At 33.5% G+C, this 14592-nt stretch overlaps 1 protein-coding gene across 5 annotated transcripts; it reads right to left on the minus strand.

Moving 5' to 3' along the window:
• Positions 1 to 1632: 1632 nt before the first annotated feature.
• LOC124454575 lies at positions 1633 to 14592 on the minus strand. 5 transcript variants are annotated; one of them, XM_047005347.1, is made up of 8 exons: positions 14496 to 14591; positions 8736 to 9141; positions 5613 to 5774; positions 5185 to 5271; positions 4496 to 5033; positions 3520 to 3995; positions 2007 to 2156; positions 1633 to 1811 (listed from the first exon to the last, which is right to left on the minus strand). In XM_047005347.1, exons 2-5 carry the CDS (start codon positions 9130 to 9132, stop codon positions 4681 to 4683), a joined length of 999 nt encoding a protein of 332 aa, XP_046861303.1. In that variant the 5' UTR covers positions 9133 to 9141; positions 14496 to 14591; the 3' UTR covers positions 1633 to 1811; positions 2007 to 2156; positions 3520 to 3995; positions 4496 to 4680. The 5 variants fall into 5 exon arrangements, with proteins under 5 accessions (XP_046861303.1, XP_046861300.1, XP_046861301.1 ...); XM_047005344.1 differs by having other exon boundaries at positions 1633 to 1818; XM_047005345.1 differs by having other exon boundaries at positions 1633 to 1818; positions 2002 to 2156.

Genomic DNA, 14592 nt, shown 5'->3' on the forward strand with positions numbered 1-14592 from the left:
GAGCTAAAGTCATTAAGCCGAAAAACAAATCATTAAGTCTCTTGTACGCAAACTTAGATTTTACCCGCCATAAAACGAACAGAATGCTAGTAAAAAAATCTTTGGGGGGCATTTTACGTTTGGTTTGAGCTTCAACCAATTCTTATTTGGTATTGCATATGTTACAATGTGACGTAGAATTTCCGTAGCAGAACTGACAATATATTTTGTATATGATCAAGTGACGTTTCTCGTGGTTTTCTGAAGACGCTCTCAATCGTTTTCTCGCTAAACAGGTACACCTCAAACACATCCGAGTGTTCAATTCAGTAAACATTTTGTAACATTTAACCAATTGAACACTCTTCATGTTGGATGTTTGCCTGATACAACGTCATGGCACGAAAAAAACAATTCCTGTACCCACGCAAGTTTAGTCTCGACTACCACTTGAAATGGACCCGTTTCATTAAAATATCGACACTTCAAAAAAATTTTGCTTTTATTTGCCATACATGCTTTTTCTAGTCGAGTATGGATTGTTTGTTACCTAGCGATACCAGAATTTATGTTGAAACCACTCTAGGAAAGGGAAACGGCGAGTCAGCAACTTACTCATTAGTCCTTGTTAGAAAAACTTCAGTCAAGAGCATTTAAAAATGGCTTAACAATTCGTGTGTAAAACCAGGAGAGATTGTTGATTTTGCTATGAAATAACTGCCCAGCTGGGATCTCCACGTTTATTCAATTAAGAAATACATGGCAAAGTTAATACTTCAACAAAAATGTATTGCCAACAATGCATCAATTAATCTCATACTTATCGATAGCTTTATACTAACTCTCAAGGTAAACAAAAGTTTCTACAGAAGAGAAGTGATTAATCTACTACGTCTGGCATTGGATCCTCCCACCCCACCCCTCCTCCATCCCAATTCAAACGATTGCTGTACTTTTAGACTTAATAAAATGAATATCAAAAGTACACGACAAGATTTTAGGCTTTTCTTGTCAAATTCGCCCGGTCACATTTCACCACGAAAAATTGATTTAATTGTTCAAATAGAAAGTGATGGTAAGGTGTTTCCGCGTCTAAATTTCCTTAAGTAATTAGTGCAACAAAGTACAATTTATAAACAAAGAAGAATAAACTTCGAAAAGAAATACACATAAAACATGTTGGTTTCGTTTATTTAAAAAATTTTGAGCGCTGCAAGGCTAAGCGCAAATTGTCGTCAATGAACTTGTTGGAAAATCACACCCTCGCATCAACAAAATGACTGCGGCCTTCAAAGAAAAAAATTACGACTTCGTGCCCTCTTATGTTGTGTGTATTTTAATTTGAAATTATTAAATTTGGAAAATATTCATTCATTATAATTTTTGCATTTATAAAAGTTGTGTTTGGTTTGATTTCAACTTGAAGGTGTTTTGACTTCAAAATTCATCCAAGAATATGTTGCAATGCACATTCTGTTGCTCTACAATTGCTGCCCTGAAATGTTTTGATAAGCACGTTATTCTTTTATGAAAGCTGCAAAGTTTATAACAAATTCTGTAGTGTAGAAGTGGGATAAAGGTAGGGCAATTGGTGGAGTAAGGGAGGAGAACAAAGCCCGTTATACAAGATCTGGAAGTTAAGCACCCTTCTGCTTTCGAAAATGAATAATTTAATAAGAACATGATTGACGAAAACTCAATGTATTTTCAAGAAGTACAATTAGAATTATTAAAATCACGTTCTTCATAGAGCGATAACTCTTCTTGTGTAAATATTTCACATGTCCATGCCAGCATTCATTTTTCCTGTTTATTTTTGCCATGCTCTTTGTCTAAAAACTTTAAAAATATGATTTAATTTTGAAAAGACAAATTACTTGAAATGCGAACACAGAAAAAGAAAAGTGTGTTAAAAATGTTATAAATCAGTACGTCAGCGGCCAAGTACATGAAACTAAAAGTTAGACTATAAAGGTTTTCATAAATAGTGGACACAAACTTTAATTTCAATTACAGAAAAACCTCACAATGTATGGTTCCAGGTTCTTTCCATATGTCGTTCATAAACCTGAAATGCAGCTTTTAAACCACTTTCTAAAGCACCTTGTATCCACATACGGGTAAAAGAAATTCTTTCACCAGCGAAATGAACGTTACCCATCGGCTCCCATAAATGCCTAATTGTGTAAAAAAATATTATGTATGTTAGTTAAAAAGTAGTTTGCTTAGAAGTCTACCATATATAAAGATGAAATTTCCCATATTTCTCAAACACTTTTACAAATATAAGAGCAAATTGTTAAAACAAACAACAAATGTTGTCAAACTGCGCTACAAAAAGCCATTTGTTTTTTGTACGTTAAGAAAACGAAAATAAAATTATAATTTTCTTTTCGTTTTTCTTGTTTTGCTGCGCCAATTTCTAAAAAACCAATTTCTAAATTGAATTTTTGTGTTCTGGAGAGTGTGACATTGTAGTCCTAGTTATAATACGACTGCAGTGTTTACTTTGAAAATCTGAGCATTAATTTAACCAAAAGTGTACATTCAAAACAATGACTTGCAAAACTTCCTTGTATCTGCGAGGTAAAACGACGGGTAAACAAACTGTAAAATATAAATACAGCACAAAGTGTAAAATAATGAACTTTCTTCTCTTGATAGATTCATATATTCTCCTTAAGTCATCAAATATCGATTCGTTGATACTATGTCATCGACAAGTAGAATCTGTTAGGACTTCGTTGCATCAAAAAGTGTAGTATTCCTAGCTAGCTACATGATGATTATTAAACTCGTGTTCGCTTGCTTTTGCTTACCACAAAGGAAACATTTTTGATTCTAAAGTTTCAAACGAAGTTTCAAACGAGCTCAACAAAGCAACAACGTTCGAAAACTACATCGTGCGTTGACCTTGCACGGTGAACCATCAAAGCTGCGGTCCTGCTATTTTGGCAAAAGCTTGCTTTTGTACGGAGAATATGCAGCTAAGCGTTAATGAGATGTTTAATCTATTGCTTATACTTGAATTTAATATTAGTTTTGCAGAGGTTTATAAAACAAAAAAAAATATTTTATTTTCATTTTTCAAGGGTTAAATGACAAAAACTGAAAGTAAACGTTTTTCGTTTTCCTAAAGCGTTAGAAAGAATGACCCTTGAAGAATTTGTAAGAAACAGGAAAATAGCAACTTGAAAGAAAATGAATTATCCCCTGCTATTCACGTATTATTCAATTATTCAGATGTGATAAAATCGGGAATTTGAACCATTTCAAAAAAAAGCATCAGAAAAATTATGGCAAAATCGTGTCGCATTATTATGCTTCAACATATAGCTGAAGTTAGCAATCAGAACAAATATTATCTGGTCTCGTTGTTCTTTTATTTTACACTAAAAGTACAGCAGTTCTTTTCTAAAACAGTAGAGACTACTATTTCTAAAGTAGTTCATTTTAATTGAAAAGAAATAAGTTGTTGGGGTCTGGCTTGTCTACAAGTACGTTTCTGAAAAATTACAGTCTACCCCGAAATTTCCTCACCTTGTACTTTCGTAATGAGATGTTTTCACTTCTCCATACGCTCCTTGATAAGATGGCAGATTATTCCAAGCATGAACAATAAAGGCTGTCACCATATCTTCTTTGAAGGTTGGATGAATTTCTTCGAGTTGTTCAACTACTTTCCGTTTTACCACTTCTTTCATCGACCCAAAAAGCAGAGCCTCCTTCGTCCACGTGTAAATCATTAAAAGCCCCTCTTTCGTTTTGCAGTCTTCCGGGGTGACGTAATGAATCTGGCCTATGGGAAGGTTTGTCTTTGAAAAACCACCTTTGATTCCTTCTTTTTCCCAGAATCTTTCTTTGGATTGAAGAAAGATTTTTGTTGAATGCTGATTAAAAACATTTCCCATTGCCTGGACGCTTTTTTTTATTGCCAACTGGGATTCAATATCATCAAGCTTTGATTTGAATTTTATTTGACGCAAAATGTTTATCGGCGTGGTAATAATTACTGCCTAGGCAACAACAAAATACATGTACAATTGCGATTATTCATTTTTTGAACAAGAGCACACCACTCTTTATGTAAGAGGATAGTATTTTCTATTCATAATTCAAAGTTTTCCTGAAACATTTACAATTGCTCGCCATTAGTTCAAGAACATTGTAGGATTGATTAATTCGATTCAGTGATGTAACTAGAAGACACGCATAAACATGCTTAAAAATCACGTCATAATATTATGCTTGTTTGTGAAAATGGTGTTTACACAGAAAAATCCTTCTAAAGTGGAATAAACATCAAAAAATGCACTTTGTACAATTTAGTTGTTGCTAGCAATTTTTGCAACACATTAGCAAGCCAAAAAATAATAATCGAAAAGTACATAGAAGGTTTCAGGAGAAAAGCATTCCTTAAAAAAGAAACAAATATTAGGGAAAAACATTATGATTTTCAAATTTGGTGTCAAGTAAACTTGCAAATAACAAAATAATTTTAATTTCCTAAACTCACCTTTGCCTTATACACACATGGTGCATCATTGATAGAATAGAATGACACCTCTACGACATCTTTCAGTGGATATTTTTTTTGATACCCGTAATCTATTTCATATACTTGCTTCTTGTATTCTATGTCATCTTTACTCAATATTTCATTTTTTAAAAACGCTTTAGCCAAATTATGCATACCACCTTTCAAGCAATGCATCTTACCAGATGACCACTTTCCCAGTTTAAAAGAAAGAAAGTGGTCCAGGGACTGTTCAATTTCGGGCACATAGCAAAATACAGAAAACCACGAACGGCATCGTTAGACCATGGCAAAAGTTTTTCAAGTTTGACTAAATCTAAGTCTTTCTGGTCTTCAACAGACACTTTGGCTTTAATCGCATTGATGTTACTTTCAAGAAAACTTTCCACCGTGAACCGACTCCAAATTTTAATCCATCGATCCCAAGCATTGACTTGATCACCGACGCTCTTGGAATTCGATAACCAGGTGCAAAGCTGGCCAGTGACGACATTTGTTGTTTCTTGGTAATATTTATCTTCAAAAGGAAAACAAACAAGTTTAGTTTTAATCGTGATCATAGTCTAACACAATCAAATAAAACATTTATCAACTTGCCATGTAAATAGTCTCTTAATTTTGATGGCTGACTTACAAAAACTGGGGAAAAAAAGTCTCATTAAACTTACAAATATCAGTTATATCTCCTTTTAACTCTTCCTTTATACCTTCTTTCCAATTTGGCCAAATTTTGATGAAATGTGTCTCACACCAAACTAAAAAAAAGTCGTAGTACAATCTATCAAATTCAATGATAATGAAGTTAAAAAAATAGCTCTATTAAAAGTATTTAGAAGATAAGGTTATCGTAATAACTGTTAATGGCGCATCAAGTGGTGGAAACAGGTTACAAATTTTACAAAAAATGTTAATGGCTTGAGTGTATTTTGCGAAGATACCATTGCTAAAAAACGAATTAGAAATTGGCTAATTTGATGAGGCGTATCTTAAGAGAATTTTTTCCGTTCCTAGCCGCTTCACGTATGTCCTCTTACTTCGCAAAACATATAGAACTTTATTATAAATTTTTTGTAGTGTCTACTTTTAAAAAATTTACTTTTAGTTTTTTCGCGAAACCCATAGATACAAGAAACGGCATTTTCATCGTAGTTTGGAAAACTTTTTATTGGTAGATTGAAGTTCTTGATGTAACCATTTGTCAAATAATGTTGCCCCTCAGATTGACCATCTGCATCACAAGGAATTCGCATAGCCCCTGCTAAAAAACAAAGAAAAAACAATTCATCTCTCGTACAAATTATTAAAGGGTATGTATAATAGTAAGGTTACATGACACTTTAATTAAATTAAACTCTTGATTTCAAAAGTAAGCATAATTCAACTTAACTGATTTTATTAAAGCTTGAATACTCAATTTAAAGGAGTAGTCAGACCTTAACACAACTTCCACTCATATGAAAGTGTATAATGTTCTTACCTCTCTCGCGAAATCCTAGGTTTCCAATTCAAATTTAACTCGAGAAATAATGCCTTAAATGTTTGTATTTTTGCCTCTTGTTCGATCGCCATTGTGTACATGCAAGCGAAGCCGCAGTCCAGCAGCGGTTTTTCGTCGTTACGTCACTGCGGGGTTATAGTTGTCAACATTGGACAAAATATACTAGCAAAAGTAGAAATTACGCATAAGCATATTCATAGTTACATTTTATTTTCTAAGTTTTTAAATTATTTTGCGCAATGGATACGTATTACTCAAACGATTCCTCTAGTAATTATTCTGGAAGCAGTGTTTCAAACTACGAAGAAATGATTAACAATCAAAACATGATTCAACCATATGCTTATGAGCCGACTGAAACAGACTCTAGCGACGAGCCTACGGACTACTCCGACGAAGTTTAGCTGTTGTAACAATGAATGAAGACTCAGCACAATTTGAGGGAATAGATACTCCGGACTGTATTACAGATAATCCTGTTTTTTGAAATCTTTGTTTAAATTATTGGGTATTACGACTGGCATGGAGTGAGTACAAACAACACTAAGGTTCAAGAGCTGAAGAAGGACCTGAACACAAAAGACAAAGACATGTGGCTTACAGGCAACTGGTTCGATGGTGTTGGAATGTATTGGGCAAGGAAATTAGAGTACCACTACCATCTTTTGCTGTTAGCTGCATTTGAGCACATTTCCAACCACCAGGTCTAGAAGAGGACTTTGTCTTGGAGGGTTTTAAATTCGCTGATGAATAATAATGGTAATGTAAATTATTATAGCCATATTTATAAGTATCGTTAATGATGAATTACTAATAAATAAAAATATAAATTGGATTTAGTAAATGAACAATAAATACAAATTATAATGGCCAAGCCAAACCAATTCTTTATTTGTGCTATGCAAAGATTTTGGTGTACATAATTAAAAAGTGCCTTTGCTAATGAATTTGCACAGCAAAACAAAAATTGGGCTACTTTACTATTAGAGATTCTCTTATTATTGTGCTTGTATAACACTTTCTTTGTTTGGCTTTTCTATAGATGCAATATTTCTTGGAATGTTTGCTGGTAAAGAAATCTTGTTATGTACATTTTTTACATTAAAACAGCAGACATCTTCCATCATACCTTGCACAAAAGAATATGACTTATTCGCCATAATTGGCTTGGCTACCCAATTTTTCGCCCTTTTGGGAACACGATAAGCACAAGTGGAAGGAGGGAAAATACTTTATTGAAAGTGCTTTTCGTATAAAGGTATGCTTGCAAGAACCAAGTTGGCAGTGATAGACCACAATGTTAACACTGGCAGAAAACAAGCACAAGTTCAATGTGGAGTAGGCTCGTCGCTAGAGTCTGTTTCAGTCGGCTCATAAGCATATGGTTGAATCATGTTTTGATTGTTAATCATTTCTTCGTAGTTTGAAACACTGCTTCCAGAATAATTACTAGAGGAATCGTTTGAGTAATACGTATCCATTGCGCAAAATAATTTAAAAACTTAGAAAATAAAATGTAACTATGAATATGCTTATGCGTAATTTCTACTTTTGCTAGTATATTTTGTCCAATGTTGACAACTATAACCCCGCAGTGACGTAACGACGAAAAACCGCTGCTGGACTGCGGCTTCGCTTGTATGTACACAATGGCGATCGAACAAGAGGCAAAATTACACACATTTAACGCATTATTTCTCGAGTTAAATTTGAATTGGAAACCTAGGATTTCGCGAGAGAGGTAAGAACAATATACACTTTCATATGAGCGGAAGTTGTGTTAAGGTCTGACTACTCCTACTACCATCAGATGAAATGCCCTCTTGGTTTTCCTTAATTTTCATTGTCAATGCGAAAGTAAACGGTTGTACATATGTTTTATGACATCGTACTCATCACACTTTTGCATTATACTTATGATTTATACTTATTAAAAACAAATATAGAGCTCAATCAATTATAAAAAATGATGAGGACTAATAAAAGCATCTCAAAAACTTTGTTATAACTATAAACGTGAAACACTGAGCAGGTTACCAATTCCTGTTAGAGAGTATTTATAGCACATACTAATTTCTACTTTGGAACAAAAACGTTTCAGTTTTTCCTATATTTACAGACATGCGAAAACAAAAAACTATAGGAAAATACCTTCTTGTTATGGGTAGCTATAACTTCACAGGAAAATGAAATTGTCGAAAAATTTTGTACATTTGATGTTAAATCACAAGTGAAAACTTTTGTTTGCTAAATTACCTAAGACAAAAAGGAAGTTTTGTTTATATATGAAATTATAATAAGCCATTTTTAACTTCAACCTATTGCTCAGCGCCCTATCCTAAAAATGTTAAACCAAAATAAGTTGAGAACACGATGGCGTCCTCAACGCAGTTCTCTTCGACATTTAGACGCCGTTGTCGTTTTGTTTTATTTTGGCTGAAAATTTTTTCTATTTTATTGTAACTTTCACGTGCCTCAGTTCACTCCGAACTTTCTTCTACGAAACCCATCTGCCACAAATGCAATCCTAATAATATTGAGCAAAATTTTCAAAACCATGTTTGGTGTTGACACCTTGTACTTAAATAGCATATTTAGCAATTTTACATAAACGTCAAAAAGTGGGCTTTTCAAGAGTTAATTCAACGAATTTCAATAAATCATTTAAAAAAACGATATTCAATTTAAGCATGCAAACAACCTTGGCTAATCAACTCACACCTTCTGCATACAAACCAGACGCAAGACCACTTTCTTTACCATACGTATAGACTCTTCCACCATAACGCTCTGTTTGCTCAAGTATTTTCACAGAAAGACCAGCTTTTTTCAACTCGTACGCTGCAGATAGACCTGCCATTCCTGCACCAACAACGATGACGTCAACCATAGTTTCATCTTCATGTACAGCACTGACAACAAAGCTTGAAAGACCGGATTCCTGAGGCTTGTATCCGTAACGATTGTAAGCTTTCTGCAAACCTTCATCTTGAATACATTTCAGAAACGTTTTTATGCAGTCATTGTGTTGTATTGGAATTGAATTGTTTCCGGGAACTTTTGCAGGTTCATCATTTTCCCAAAATCTTTTATGACTTAAAAGATATTGTGACGCCATTTTATACCTCTTGATTGCAGAGAATAAGAAATTTTAATTAGTGCAATGAAAGTAGAATAAATTATATACTAGTCAACAAAGTATAAATTATATGACAATTCATAAAATACTCCTTCACTCTTTTGTTTCCAGGAGACATTTATAACAATTTCAACCACAAACCCTTATGGCTTAGTTAAAAACACCATGCCGTGTTCCTAAAATAAAATATACCTTATAATTGAGTTAAAACTTGCTAATGTTGAACGAACGTAATTTTGGTTTATGATGTAATTTTAACAAAAGTACAATGTTCTAGGGCATCTAAGCAATAATCGTTTAATAAATAGTCCTTTCGACCTGTACTTTCAAACACATAAAAATAAAAAGGCAAATAAAAAAAACCTAAACGTTTACTGAGTACATTGTCAACTTGCTACGTTGTACAGTTGAGTTTCATATAAAACTGGAGTCGCAAGTATGTATTTCATCATCACGTATAAATACAATTTGATGCAAGATCAAAAAACTCTTAGCATATAAAGGTTAAGCTACTGATTTGTATACAATACTGTTCCCATTTTTAATGGCATTCATCCGTCACTTTTTATGCTATTTCAAACAATTTTATCTGAAACTTAATCACAAAAATTACACATATTAAAATTGCTTTCCAAAATTTTTCATTAAGAAAAGATGCACGTATCAAAACATGCTCTATAGAAGCGGGATATGCATGTACATATAGAACTGATTACACGGTTGTTATTGTATGGCAAGCGTCATTTCAGGTGCTTTAACTGGCTCAAACATATTGTTTTCCTTTAAAAAATAAAAAACAATAAAACGTGAGCGGTGATTGGTCTCCAGCCGTGTTTGCACCAGTCAGTGTAAAACAGATTTGAGCTCAACTAATCAAATCAATCAAAACAATCAATCAGTCAAAGAATACATTTTAGATGAAAAATTAAAACGTTTGTTTTAAACTTGTCTTGTCGCATTATTGTTATTTTATAAAAGAAATAAAAGAAGTTTTTCGTGTATGCACTGGCTTATGCAAACCTAGGAGACGTTTGTGAGAACTTTCGAGCAGGTGCAACCCTCGACCTTCGGTTCCAAAGGTCACCTCATATTGCATAAGCCTGTGCAAACAAAGCAAACATCTTTTATTTCTGAAGTAATAAACGAGCGGTTCATATCACGTAGCTTTTTCGACAAAATGTAAAGATGTAAAGTTCCATAAAACGCCAAAAATAAACGAAACAAAAAACATGTAGTTATACGAGTCGTAAGAGAAACAAGGGGGAAAAGAATTCTATTTTCCGGACGACAGATTTTTAGACGCTTTATTTTTTATTGACAAAACTAGAGGAGTAAAGTCAAAACAGACAGAGAGAATGAGAAAAGAAAGAAAGCTTTGTTTTAGGTCAAATAATGCCATATAGTAAACTTCTTATTAACCTTTCTTGCTCGGTTTTAACGGATAACTATTGGATCTCTGTCTTTTGGTACACGTCCTAGAGCTGCCGTGCTCAATCTGTAAAAGAGCAACTCGGTCAGTAGAGACCTCGCGCTAGGTTAGGGCTTACTAAAATTCATCGTTTCTTTGGGTTGCAGAAAGAAAGAAAGGGAAAAAATGTAATCAGAATGAATGAGATAAAATTTCTTTTGTGACCATCTAAATAAAATAGTATTTATTTGTTTAATACAATTTCGAACAAAAAAGCTTGATTGAGATAGCAATTAAGCGTCGCTCATTCATACGTAGGCCTTAATGAGATTCGCTGTCGCAAGTTAAAAGCTTCAATCGTGGAAATAAAAAAAATGGAAAAAGAAGTTACGGTTTAACTTCCTATTTTCAATTTTACCTTAATTATCATGATGAAAATGATTGTACTTTCACAAATGCAAAGTACTTACACTTCTTTCTCAGAAATTTTTTACAAATCATCAGCAAGGTGAATGCTTCCCTGCATTCTGATTGGCTGCAGAGTTGGGCGGTATTTTACGATACATGACCGCAGTAAAGAATCAATCTTGCAAATTACATGAGCATGAGTGGCGGATCTAGGGGTAGGCAACTAAGGCATTTGCCTGTGGTAAAATTCATAAGCCAATCTGATTTTGATTTTATAGGATCAGGTTACTAGAACAGCAAAATACTAATTGATTAACATAGTTAATCGATTAGTATGTTGCAATTAGCAGTGCAGATAAGACTGATTTATTCATAGCTTTGTGGTTGTTAGGCAGAGACGCCATTTTGTCCAAACTTAGTGGGCAATCCCAGAGCCCTCTATAGTATAAGAGTTGGGACATCTATTGTTATCCGTTTAGCTTACGTTGATTGGGCAATATTGATCACATGATCAATTTCCGCCATTTTGGTTCCTAGTTTTGAAATTTTAGCTTGTGTTTATATAGCAATTGCTGCTAGTAATACAGTATTTTGAGATAATATTGCGTTTTTTTATGGATAAGTGTGTAATAACTGATTGTTGAAGGCTACTAAATGTCATTACATATCGCATAAATCGAGGATTACGAAAAAAATGAAAGAAATGCCTTTATGTCGAACTTACGAAATTTGATTGCGTATGGTGATTGTTGTGCTGAACTGCTTTTGATATAAGGTTCAATCAACTGACTCAAGTAAAGAAACATTTTGGGCCAAATAACATTGCAAAGTTCGTGCTGATGCAGTTTCAATAGTTTTCTTACTCCAAAGCTTGTTTTTAATCGAAGATGATTTCTCATTATGTTCTGAAATTGGTTAATCTACAAACCTCTCAATTCTCAGCCACTTCCATACTAAAACAACTACACCAAATCACAGAAACTCTTATGATTTTCCATGTTGTATTTTGTATTTTTAGTTCATCATTTAAAATGAAGTAATTATAATTAGGATATTCAATGAAACAGCTGAGTACAATATATTTTTGGTATTGAATTGTACAAATGTACCCTACTTCTGTAGCTCAAAGTAGAACATTACTTCTCTTCTAGACTTGTTGATGATATTTTAATTGTAGGTTTTGGTTTATAAGATCACAGAGGCATATCTCCATAATTTCAGCTATTTGGGCTTTTTAATGTATATTACAACTGTATGAATGTTTTATGCAGTGCATTAAATGAAGATATGATCATTGCTTAAATTGTTGCGATCATATCTTCATTTAATTAGTATATAACAACTGTTGCTGCCTTTCTCATATATATTAAAATATTGCCGGCTTTCTGATATATATTTAGGTGCTGCTAGCTTTTTGATATATATATTTCACTGGCAATACAAGGCATAGAATTTAAACAAACGGGGCTGAGCTCCTCCAACACACCCTGTTTGATCATTAAACACATATAGAAGTTTTGTCATTCCTCAACCAATAAATTTAACTCCTTGCTAAATTAAAGATTGGATCAGACTCATATGCTGTATAAAAGACTACAAACAGTAGCATTTATAGCAAAAAGACTGTTCTTCAACAACAGAAATGTTTCATATTATAGAAATAATATATTCATTTTAAAGAAATGCTTCACCAAAATTTTCAGCAGAATCCCTAACAAACTTTATTAGAAATAAACTTTAATACTTTATAAAGTGATAAAGGCGAAATAACTTCATATAAAGGAATAAACCGTTTAAGGTCAAATGCATCTTGGTCAAATCATTGCATATTTCAATAACTAAAAAGTAAAAAAGTCTGTCATTTTCTGCTGAGCAAGAAAATTTTGTGATCTTTCAGAATAAAAAATATCATGCTTGGATTAAATTGGGGGGGCATAAATCACTCACTACCATTAAATTGTTACAAATCTTGAACACAAATCTCTCCGGACCAAATCTGCATGATTACTATGATTCGAAGTTTCGAACAAAGTCTTGTCCAAGTATTTGATAACACTGATGCCAGGATAACATTGCCGCTTGCCACCAAGCTTAAAGATCTTGAAAACTTGTTACAGAGTCGGAACATAAGCCGAGAAAACACGTTCACGTACGAAAAATACTTCTTACAATGGGTCACGATCAATTTGAACTTATTTTGAAGCACGAACTAGTAAACCGCAAACGAAGCTCAAACCAATGAAATTAAATCAGGTCTGCCGCAAATCGTTAAAAAAACGCAAAGAGCTTGCTATTATTCCTAATATATTTGATACTACCATGGAATAAGCTTAAATTGCTTTCTTCTTTTGCATATAAACCCAATTTCCAATAGTATTATTATAGATTCACTTTGCAAGTAGGAACCAAAATGGCGGCTCCGCGCTCGCCCCAGACCGTTTGTCCCAACTCTTACTAATAGAGGGCTCTGGGCAATCCAGCCATTTGATTGGTAGATATTCATTATACCCAACTTAGACGAATTTTGCCTAACTTGGCATTATCTGGAAGGCTTTCTGATTGAAAGAGATTTATAAATTGTGTGTGTTCCACTGAGCTACATATTTTGCCTAACTTGAGCCAAATGAACCAATCATGGCATTTGCTAAGAATTGATGTGTTATAGCATAGAATGGACATCTCACAGCAGGCCCACTCGGCTAAAGTCATGGCGTATTATTTCACTACACATGCATAACTTCCCAGCAAGATACATACTTTCACAAAATCAATATTGAATACTATTACACCAGAATGCTATTTTACTAATAGTTCACGTGTAAAGCAAAAGTTTGCCGAAATTTCTACAATGAGTTATCATCTTGCAAAGAAGATAAGGTTCTAAACGCAGTGCAAAATTTGTAAAACTTTTTTTGTAAATTATATGGATATATTTGTAAATTATATTGATATAGTTGTGAAGAATAATTAATACAACAAAACTCCCAACAGAATATGCTCAAAGTATTTGAAAATAGAATGTGTGTTCAGTTATGTATTCTGACCATCGCAAGATATGACTGTGTTTACTATATAGTGACAGCTGTGACAAAGTTTATATGCTTCCAAACGACAAAATAAAAGTTCCAGCAAATATTGCAATTCTTGACTTGAAATTTATTTATATTGGTGATCAGATACAATAAATATTCACTGTTATTCTGAGATTCAGCCAAAATGAGCATGCATTGGTTAATAATTAAGTACCCATATGTTGGTTGCAAGTAAAGATTTCGTTTCCTCACCGCATGTTTTTAACTTGTTCCTCAGAGTCAATTAATGTCGATTCTCCAATTAAGATTCAAACTGCCTTTTCTAGTATGAAGTGTGATTGGCTCTATTTAATTTAAGCTGTACTATGTGCAAAACATGCTTGATTTCGTCGAGACATATTATTTATACTAACGGCCTTAATCAACTATAATTGATGAAAACTTTGAATTTATTCCCAATTTATGTAACTTTCAATAATATTAATTTTACAAACCTACAGCTGTTGAAAATACGCCACCAAACCGACCAAAATTTAGTATCATAATGTCAATGTAACATCACCGCCATTTTTTTGCGTTCAATACTTCATG

The sequence above is a fragment of the Xenia sp. Carnegie-2017 genome, unplaced genomic scaffold (genome assembly GCF_021976095.1).
Source record: "Xenia sp. Carnegie-2017 unplaced genomic scaffold, XeniaSp_v1 HiC_scaffold_3, whole genome shotgun sequence".
NCBI lineage: Eukaryota > Metazoa > Cnidaria > Anthozoa > Malacalcyonacea > Xeniidae > Xenia > Xenia sp. Carnegie-2017.

Bases quoted from the DNA above. Each gene is read 5' to 3' on its own strand.
- LOC124454575 (XM_047005347.1), bottom strand. From the start codon at position 9,132: ATGGCGTCACAATATCTTTTAAGTCATAAAAGATTTTGGGAAAATGAT. The intron at 5,775-8,735 runs GTGTGAGTTGAT...TTTGTTTTTTAG, and splicing joins GTCTGGTTTGTATGCAGAAG to CAGGGGCTATGCGAATTCCT. The intron at 5,034-5,184 runs GTAAGTTTAATG...TTCCTTTTGAAG, and splicing joins AGGAGATATAACTGATATTT to ATAAATATTACCAAGAAACA.